The sequence below is a fragment of the Malus sylvestris genome, chromosome 15, assembly GCF_916048215.2.
Source record: "Malus sylvestris chromosome 15, drMalSylv7.2, whole genome shotgun sequence".
Taxonomy (NCBI): domain Eukaryota; kingdom Viridiplantae; phylum Streptophyta; class Magnoliopsida; order Rosales; family Rosaceae; genus Malus; species Malus sylvestris.
Genome location: NC_062274.1, coordinates 51,031,413 through 51,041,061, shown reverse-complemented (window position 1 = coordinate 51,041,061; position 9,649 = coordinate 51,031,413). Strand labels below are relative to the sequence as shown.

Genomic DNA, 9,649 nt, shown 5'->3' with positions numbered 1-9,649 from the left:
TTCATCCAAATATTAGTCAATATTAGAGGTTTACTCTCCTTTTTTCTTAATGTAAACACTCTTCTAGCGTTTATTTTTTCTTTGATACAGTAGTGATACTTTTCACTGATGAGTCGGAAATTTGGGCTAACGCCACTTGATGAAAATGTTCAAACAGTAAACAAATTAAAACACAAGGATCAACTTGTCAGATTGCAAGCACATGCACGATGCATGGACATTGAAATCCAATCAAGCAAATCACGCTTGACAAAAAAAAAAAAAAAGAATAAAGCAAAACACGTACATGTATCAATTAGAGCATCTCCAATCATGCTCATTATCTAAATAAATTTTAGCTAAAAATACCAGAAAGTTAGGAGCTCCGTAGAAGAGTTTACTCCAATCACACTCTCTGGTTTGAGGAGTTATGTGGATTGCGGAAAAATAAGAATAGAATTTTATTTAATATCATTAAAATATTAATAATTAATTTTAAAAGCTCCTTTCTTACTCCCGAGGTTTAGCAGCTCCTAGGAGAATCCCTATCTTAGGAGGTGGTTAAGAAGTGTGATGGGAGATGGATTTTTCCAAATCCTCCCCAGATTTTAGCCAGGACCTCATTTAGAAAAGCCATTGGAGATACTATTCTTAACCCCATACAGTTGTTTAATTTCCTCGACGTCGTCATAGCTACCAAGGAATACTGGGGATCTCTCATGTATCTTGTTTGGAACCAAGTCTAGGGCCTGCAATATTAACCATTTGGTAAGTTCTTACATATCCAAGTGCTTCAGAAAGTTAAAACTTTAGCAAAATCTTGACGTCCTGCTTGATCAAATAACGTATATTTAGAAATAAGTTAATCTTGTAGTGTAAGGTAAAAGTATGGCCAACTAATATACCCTTTGCTTTCCAGTAAAAGCTTGACCTCCTGCCTGCTCAACCAGGTATGACATCGGGAAAACTTCGTAAAGAACTCTGTTTCAATGAGGAAATTGAATTCTTATTAAATTCCAAATCTCTTGTTACAAGAACTAATCGACGAAAAAAATTGTTACAAGAACTAAGTCCAAGAGAATTTGTGTGCAGCTGTCTGCATCAGAAAGCAATAAAACGACATAGTAAATAGTGTACATGTAAAATGATTCGTGTTCATTCCATAGGATTAAAATGCACGTCAACGCACGTAAGCCTTAAAGCACTTGGCATATCATATAATTAGTGGGATAAAAGTTGATAAAGAGAGAGCGCGCATGTACCGTAGTTTTCCATTTGGGCTTTTCTTATCGGCAGGGTACATAAACATGCCTCCGTGTCCGTATAGCAATGTTCGGTGCACATCAGCAACCATGCTGCATAAGTTTTATATGAAGGACGCGTAGGTTTACAATTTGATAAAAAGAGTAGCAAAATCTAGGAACAGAGATAATACGAAGAATGAATCACCTTCCAATGTATCTAAGAGACTTGGGAGATGAACCATCTTGGGGGAACTTGCATTTTTCCACATACCTGCGAGATAAAAGCATTGATTATACTAGTGATTGATTCTATTTTTTATGAGTTACTTACAATTTTAAAGTTGTTCACAATGCAAATTATGTAATTAATATTCAGGACGCATATACTTGGTAGTTTGCTCATCCCAGTTCTGTGCATTTCCTTCATTTACTGAGTAGATCTTTCCCTTCTGCGGAATCTGCACATACTTGAAGAGTAAGAGTACATCCTAGCTAGTCTCCTAGTGTTATATTGTCGTTAACTGTCATATTATATGCAGTCTTCAGCTCCTAACAAATTGATCAACAGCAAACGATAATAAAAATTTGACGCTAGATTAACTGAAATCTGTTTGTGTCCAATCTAATTTTGTCAAGTTAAACGAGAGGAATCAAGTAGATATATATGCCGTTTATATATGTGCACCTTAATGTTGGAATGAGTTAATATAAATTCCCCTAGCGATGGATCAAGCGTGAAGCCATTCACTCCATTTCCAGTACTAAGCACCAGCTGCAGTTCCACGCCAACTTTATTAGCAAACATTTCACAACAGAATTGTTGCAAAGCTATAATTCAAGTTGAATAATTTGTGTGTAATTTACCGTGCAAGAGCTTCCATACATGCAATAACCAGCGGCTACCATCTTATTCCCAGGTCGCAGTACATCCTCAAGACTTGGGTTTTGCTTATCTTTCGCCACGTAAATCCCAAAGATCTGAGTGCAGGTGAATGCTAGCTTATATATGTACTAATTATATTAATCTAGAAGCTTAATTAACGAGGCCAGTTAAAAAAAGAAAGGGGCTAGCTAATACGTACAGTTCCTATAGAAACACCACAATCGATGTTGGAGGATCCATCCAACGGGTCAAAAACAACAATGTATCTGCAAAATCAACGGGAATTTAGTTTCACACACCTAAGTATCTAATTATACAACTGTAGCTGTATACACGAAAGGATATAGAAACACAAATGATAGAAACTAGAAACCTTCCACGCTTTGATGACTCTACGAATATGGCCTCTTCATCCTCTTCCGAAACAAGAATGCACTGGAACAAGGTAAATTTAGAAACAAACAAACAAATTATGACGCTGAACCTAATGTAATTTGCACCTTTCTTTTATTTACTTTGTACTTAAAACACTCTGAAGTGACCTAAACCGGCTTCAACTGGAAGACGTGGGCGTAACCACGTGAGTAATAACCTGACCTTTTGAGTCTAACGCTGAAAGTAATACAACTTATTCAGTAGTGCCAATGACAAATTAATGATATGCTTCAAGCCTTCAACAGACTTACAGTACGGCCACTGCTAGTTAGCGCTTTCACAAAAACTTGATTTGAAAGCACATCCAATTTCTTCTGCTCTTCACCCTAAAAATGAAACAGCAGCCAAATACAGTATGTACTTTAGCCAGACTACGATTCACAAAAGAACAAATTAATATACACATAGTCATATAGGCTGCTCACTTGAACGTTGGTCTCTCCAGCAAGTCCAATTAATTTTGCAAGACCTGCCTGTAAATAAAAAACATAAATATGTAATGAGTATGTAAATATAGAATACATAATTTATCTACGTTGGAATACATAATTTCATAGGCAAGCTCTTTGATCAGGACAAATAGATATATAGCGGTTTTCGTGACAACTAGTCAGATTAAAATTTGCTTAGTTTAGATTAAACTAATACTGATGATATGTACGGCCCAGACACGTATCAGTTAGGAGTCAAATACTATCCTAAAATGGCCCTATACGTATCACATACAGGGTATATATTAAAACATTAGGAGAGTTTAACATTCAAAAATATCTTATTGTTGCAAGAGGTCTCAAGTACGACTGATTCTCCCCATTAGTGTCAGGGTATCTCTCTTACATGATATATACCTTTTTTAGATCCTTTATCAGGGGTTCATGATGTCTTACTCCTACACAGGACCTAACTATACACATTATAAGGTAATGAAAATCAGAATTTTTATTCTTTTTTTTTCCATTTAATTCAACAACTACATAATCTCGTCTATCAGTGAATGAGATGGAAGCTCAAAGATAGCCAATGCAGATGGACCAAGATTAAAAAATGAAATAAGGGCGTGAAGGACATGAAGAAAAAAACCTTGCTAACGGAGGAGCAGACAAATTTGCAACCGAGAACAATGTGGTTGAGTAAGATGGTTAAATCGCCACGTGCCTCGGGATGCTTGGACTGCTCGTTAAGAACAAAACGAGTGATGGTCATCAGATCAGTTCTCTGAGCATCAGCCGCATGATCCATTGTTAGTGAATAATGAGGATTCAGATTTCAGAGATAGTTAAAGAAGAGTACGTAGAAGACGAAACTGAAATGATGGAATGATGGAGATCGATCAAGAAGAATAAACTATGCAAGAACTAGGGTTCGACAAATGGAATTGGATTAGTAGATATTATATTCCACATTTTCAGGATGAGCACTTGGACTGATTAAACCACTGACGTTGCTATAGGATAAAACCAACCAACAAAATACTGCAAAGTCAGATGAGAGATGTCAGATTGATGAGCTACCCCTACGAAACCGGGACACCAGTACCGTCTATGTTGGCTTGAGAGACCGCCACATTTAGGTAATTTCCATTTCCATAATGTGGGATCTTAACAGAGATGATAAGAATAACTTCTTGTGGCCACTCCATGAGTTGTGTACAGTACTTGTACTAGTTGTGACAAAGCCTCATGTCTCTTCTTTGTCATTGGATTTTTAGTTTTACATTTTTTCATTGGATTATTCTTTTGTTGGATTAGATTCAAAACACTATAACACAGTATAAATGATTGCTCAATACGATTCATCTGAAACCCAAATGTAAAAATAAACAATAAAAGTATAATCTTTACTTACAATAGATGCGAGGCCTGAAAGCTACCATGAGGCATAGCTAAAAAAGGAAAATAGATGAAGCACGCACGCCTCTTCAGTCTTAACTAGCTCTCAACTAATTATTCAGAGACCAAACCAATTTGATTAATTATAACTGTACGAAGCGGTCCTTTCAATAATACAACAATCAAATTGAGATACATTGATAAACAATTTGAACCAACCAATCCACTTTATCAATGCATCCACACTTAACTTCAAAGACAAGCAAACCCTAAACCCTAAACCCTAAACCCTAAACCCTAGAGTGCTGTAAAGAAAAGAGTTGAGAGAGAAGCAACACATGATAGTTTTTTTTTTTTTTTTTTTGCACAAAAAAACACAAGAGCACTTCCACTCATCATATTTTGCGATGGCAAGGTACCAAAACACCCTTCACCTATTGTTGTGAGCCTGGAACCATAGCTGGGGCCATGGCAATTATAGTCCCAAGCCCAGCCATGGTTGGATGACATCATCTATGTAAACGTTGCATGGGGCTCACTCAAAAGCTGAAAATGCAACGGTCTTTGCAAAGTGACACTTTTTTTGCCTTTTGATTCAAAAAGTAACTTCAATCTAATGATCTCGATTTTTTTTTCATAAATAAATTATATATTAAATTTTGAAATATATATTTGAAATAAAAAATTCCCATTTTTGTCCACTGAAAATAAAATATGAACATGTAGTGCAACTATTGCAACTTATTCTAAATTCTCATCCATTGAAAAATGATTAAAAATAATCTCATAAATGAAGAACAAAAATATCATCGTAAATGGTAATTGCCACAACTATTACTCTTCACTATTCATGCAATTTTAGCTTGTGCTTGCATATCAAGGAAACTAATGTTGGAGTCAAATATGAAAGTCCAACCTTAATAGGTTTACACAATTGTATCCAGAATAAAATAGGGTTAGAGGTTTGATTAGGGAGCTATTTCTTGTGCCTTAAGAAAGAGTAAAAGCCACTTAATATTACGGTCTAGTGGTATTCCTCTTCACTTGGAAGTGAGAGGTCTTAGGTTCGAATTTCGTGGATAGTGAATTTGATACCAAATTAGGCTATCCATTCTGTTGCTTTGTTGAACTGCCCTTCCGAATAGTGTAAAAATATCAATGTACTGGGAAGAAAAAAGAAAAAGAGTAAAAGCCAGGTTATATTCCTATAGGCTCAGCGGTTCCTGCGTGAAATAAAATTTTGTGGGCTTTAATAATCTATTTATAGGCTCATTAAGGTTTATAGAATCCGTTATTATGTAAGATTCATGAACCCTATATAAGTTTGAAGTCCCACGCTGCTATTACATTACAACTTTCGAACTCCCCATCAGTTCATTGTACAAGGAGCAGCAGTGTATAAATGTGCTGCAAGTTATCTCGTCCTCGTGTTTGATCATTCAACAATTCATCATGTCGTCTTCTCTAGGTAAGTAAAGTTATGTGTTTTGATTAGCATGAAACAATATTAAATTTTACAACTAACTCCTAACTCCATCTTCATCTAAGCTTGTCCTTCCGATATCATTTGTGTATGAGCGAAATAGATGCAACTTTTCTCATATCAAACCATCAATATCCAGCCAAGCTAACCATGAAGCTTGATTGAATCGGTATGTAGGTGGGTCGCATTAATTTTGGACATGAGTTGGTAAACTAGACTCATCGACACCAGATCATAGCCCAGCTATATAATTGCTAGCACAAGTGCACAACAAAATCCCTGTATTTGTGTTAAGCTTTGTATCTATGTTAATTAGAGTTGATTAGTTCCTTGGTTAATCAACTGTACATACTATACCTGGAAATGCATGTCATGTATCGAGAACATTATTTAATTTGAGATAGATAGAAATCTCTCTCCCTCCCTCTCTCTCTCTCTCTCTCTCTCTCTCTCTCTCTCTCTCTCTCTCTCTCTCTCTCTCTCTCTCTCTCTCTCTCTCTCTCTAATCTACTGAGATCTGTTGAAGTTTCAACCATGGAGTTTTACCGACACGTTTAGACTTTTTAGATAAAATGGTTCTTAAAATTGTCATAACTTCTCATTTTGGTTTTGATATTCAAAATTGATAGAAGTGGTCATTGAGATTATCTACCGTAGATCACTTTGTTCTTTGATGAACTGAGCACAGAAAAAGAAAAACATCACAATGTTCCCCTCCTATATTTGACCAATATTATCGAGAAAACCACGATAAACGGTGTCCATACATTAAATCACAAACGCTCATTTGTGAAAATAATATGCTGGGGAGAATCATGCTAAGGAAGGAAACTACTAGAAGATGGTCAAAAACTAGTTAAATCTCAACCGTTCATTTGTAAAAAATGTTATGAAAAGAAGAACCATGCAATGAAGGAAAGTATAAAATGACTTGTCTATGGAATGGGCTTGCGTAGTTGGGCTAGGATCCTATGTCAGCCCAGGTACTTAAACGCAGCGTTATATGCTAAAGTGAAAGGGGAAATAGTATAGCAGCTGAATTAAGCTCTGGTTCGCGATTCGTCATCTCTCTCGCAACTTCCGCAGCGCAGTCTTGCGGTGGACTCAGTCTCACAGGTAAAAACCAAACCCCCATTTTCTTCTCTACTTGTTTTCGGATATCTTGGGAACCATCATATTTTTGCAATTTTTATTACAATTTTTAATCAGATCTGTTTTACTCTTTAATCCCTTTTTCCCCCTTTTTTTTTTTTTTTATCAAATTTTGTTTTAAAAATAATTGAATGAATCGTGTATTTGTTCATGCGAGATGTGGATGGATATGTGGAATTGTTATGGGGTAATAAGAATTCAAAGGGTTTGAGTACTGGGTTTTTTTGTTTCAGATATTTCTTAGTATCCTTCGCTTTAAACTGGCATATATGTAATTTAGTGAAGCAAAAAGCTAAGTTCTTGAATGGATTGAACTAATTTGTTTCTTTGATGGACCTAATACTAGTAATTATTAGCAGTGTATGCCTTCGCCGCCATTGTTCTGTTATTTAATTCAAAAGCACCTGCCAAGTGATAGATTTGCATTTGCTGCTATTTTGTTTAGTGATTTGCATCTCATTATGCATTTTTCGACCCGGATATTTGAGATGTTTTTCGTGTGGGTTATGTGATGCAGTCAGGTCACTTGGAGGCTCCTTTGTACCGAGTTGTGTGACTTCTCGGCTTCTCTTTGATCATTTGCTATGTAAGTATTATACTTTTGTTGTATTGTTTGAATCTGTTCTAAGTTTTGTATTTGGGATATATATTGCTTGCGCTTTGTTTTCCAATCTGAACAAGAGTCTAAAATTGTGGTTTCACTACGGTTTGCGAACTCTTTTTGTTTTTTTTTTTCATTTTCTTTTAAAACCATTAACAAAAGGTGCTTCATGGATATAAAAGCGTTAGATGTGCAAAAAACAGTGATTTTAGTGAAGCTGATAACCCGCTAGAGAGCTGAATATGTTCCATAATATCCATTAGATAGAGGGATAGATTACCAGTTATTTATATTCCATAGAGCTTTTGATTTGTTACTCCATCAAGTTCATCCATCCAGTTAGCTTTGAAGTGGATCCTCTATTGAGGACCTGGTTCTAAAGAATCTTCCAATTAGTTCTCAATGGAAAATTCGTATTAGACGGTGAGGATTAGTGAACAGGAGTTGCTAAGTCAGCCTCTGTGCATGTATGTCTCATCCTTTTTTTTGCGTAATATTTTTGGTAAAATATATTTAGGGCGGACGAGGAACCTGTTGATCAAAAGAATTACCTTGAAGAGTTGTGCAAGCCAAAGTGTGTGAAACCGCTCCTCGAGTATCAGGTATGTGCAACATCCTAATGTTTTTCTAGAATGAAGTGTCTTTCTCCCTTGTTTCATTACTCTGACCAGGATAAAGGTCGCCCTAGAAGACGGGCCTGACATCTAATGTCTTGGTTGCTAGTAAGGCACATATCGCGAACGCCAAAAACAGTTTGACAAAATTCTGAAAATAGAACGCAACTTTTAGTTCAAGATTCAAGAGTTCAGCGTAAACTCAAAATGACAGGAGATGAAAATGTCAAACGTGTAATGTAATTTACAAACAAAAACAGAAAGTGATTGAGTCATACATGTGTTAGTAGTTTGATTTCGTTGTTTAAGCAATTGTTCAGTACATATGTGGGATGAACCAGAAAATGCTAAACCTTTCCTACCTACACGGAATCAAAGTTTGTGGCATTTGAATTAGTTTGCAAAGCTTGTGTAAAAAGGGTAATTTCATACTTTGTTACAGGCATGTGTTAAGAGGATCCAAGGTGATGAAACTGGGCACAAGCATTGTACTGGACAATATTTTGATTTCTGGTCTTGTATCGACAAATGCGTAAGTAGTACTGTTCAATTATCTTGAAACTATTTAGTTTTACCGTCTTGTTTGTTCCCCTAAAAGCCTAAAACTACAATTGCACGACGCAGGTTGCTCCAAAGCTTTTCCAGAAACTGAAGTGATGCGGTGATTAGTTTTGCCCTAAAGACGGCATTTGGTTTTTCAGTTTTGTCCTTAAATGCTTCAGAACAGCATGTTTTGTTCCCTGAACTAGGGATGAATGTATGACATTTTATGAACATAGAGGCACTGAATTTGTGATCAATAAAAAGTAAAGTTACGCTCCTTGGTGTGCCGGTGCACATGGTAATTTCTTGATAGTCTTGTAAACACAAGTTAAGATCCTTTGGGGCTATCCAGCTAGTGTGTCGATTGCTTATACATGTTTCCTTGTTTTTTATGTGATTTGGAGCGTTTTCCTCTTTGTTGACCTGTGTACTTATTTTTGGTAATCTATTTGCATTGTGTATTTGCTAAGCGGAACTTAAAACCCTTGAAGTTAAGAGTACACAAATTAAAACCATCACACGACATTCTTCACAGAATAGAAGGTTCGGATCGAATTCAGAACAATTTATGAAAATACGTATGACCGTGTTTGATATTGAAGTCGTCATCTATAGGAGTTGAACTTTGAAATAATCTATTTACTAAGTACATAAGAATACAATTAGATTGTAGTACTAGATTTTAGAAGTATCTAATTACAATGGAAAATGGGTGTGAACTAGATCTGGCAATTTTATGAGCGACATGAAAACTCGACATGAAAAAAAATCAAATTATGGGTTCAGGCTTAATTGGTCTGGTGTTTTAACAGGTCAACCTATTAATATGTTTTTCTCTTTAAATCCATGCCATTCATTCATAGTACATACATCAAAAACTTGGATG

At 35.9% G+C, this 9,649-nt stretch overlaps 2 protein-coding genes across 2 annotated transcripts; one reads left to right on the top strand and one right to left on the bottom strand.

Moving 5' to 3' along the window:
• Positions 1 to 438: 438 nt before the first annotated feature.
• On the bottom strand, positions 439 to 3,881 carry LOC126604741 (fructose-1,6-bisphosphatase, cytosolic-like). Its single transcript, XM_050272045.1, has 12 exons — positions 3,622 to 3,881; positions 2,967 to 3,014; positions 2,793 to 2,867; positions 2,480 to 2,541; positions 2,306 to 2,372; positions 2,088 to 2,201; positions 1,909 to 1,995; positions 1,611 to 1,681; positions 1,429 to 1,494; positions 1,242 to 1,334; positions 885 to 960; positions 439 to 728 (listed from the first exon to the last, which is right to left on the bottom strand). Exons 1-12 carry the CDS (start codon positions 3,778 to 3,780, stop codon positions 600 to 602), a joined length of 1,047 nt encoding a protein of 348 aa, XP_050128002.1. The 5' UTR covers positions 3,781 to 3,881; the 3' UTR covers positions 439 to 599.
• A 2,939-nt stretch (positions 3,882 to 6,820) lies between these two features.
• LOC126601104 (cytochrome b-c1 complex subunit 6-1, mitochondrial-like) lies at positions 6,821 to 9,040 on the top strand. The gene is made up of 5 exons (XM_050267772.1): positions 6,821 to 6,969; positions 7,523 to 7,591; positions 8,124 to 8,208; positions 8,663 to 8,752; positions 8,845 to 9,040. Coding segments are annotated over exons 2-5 (210 nt in total). The 5' UTR covers positions 6,821 to 6,969; positions 7,523 to 7,589; the 3' UTR covers positions 8,878 to 9,040.
• Positions 9,041 to 9,649: the final 609 nt, after the last annotated feature.

Excerpts from the sequence above, each read along its gene's own strand:
- LOC126604741 (XM_050272045.1), bottom strand. The coding sequence starts at position 3,780 with ATGGATCATGCGGCTGATGCTCAGAGAACTGATCTGATGACCATCACT. Across the intron at positions 3,015-3,621 it reads TCTGCTCCTCCGTTAGCAAG|GCAGGTCTTGCAAAATTAAT; the intron begins GTTTTTTTCTTC and ends TTTTATTTACAG. Across the intron at positions 2,542-2,792 it reads TAACTAGCAGTGGCCGTACT|TGCATTCTTGTTTCGGAAGA; the intron begins GTAAGTCTGTTG and ends ACCTTGTTCCAG.
- LOC126601104 (XM_050267772.1), top strand. Across the intron at positions 8,209-8,662 it reads AACCGCTCCTCGAGTATCAG|GCATGTGTTAAGAGGATCCA; the intron begins GTATGTGCAACA and ends ACTTTGTTACAG. Across the intron at positions 8,753-8,844 it reads GGTCTTGTATCGACAAATGC|GTTGCTCCAAAGCTTTTCCA; the intron begins GTAAGTAGTACT and ends TGCACGACGCAG.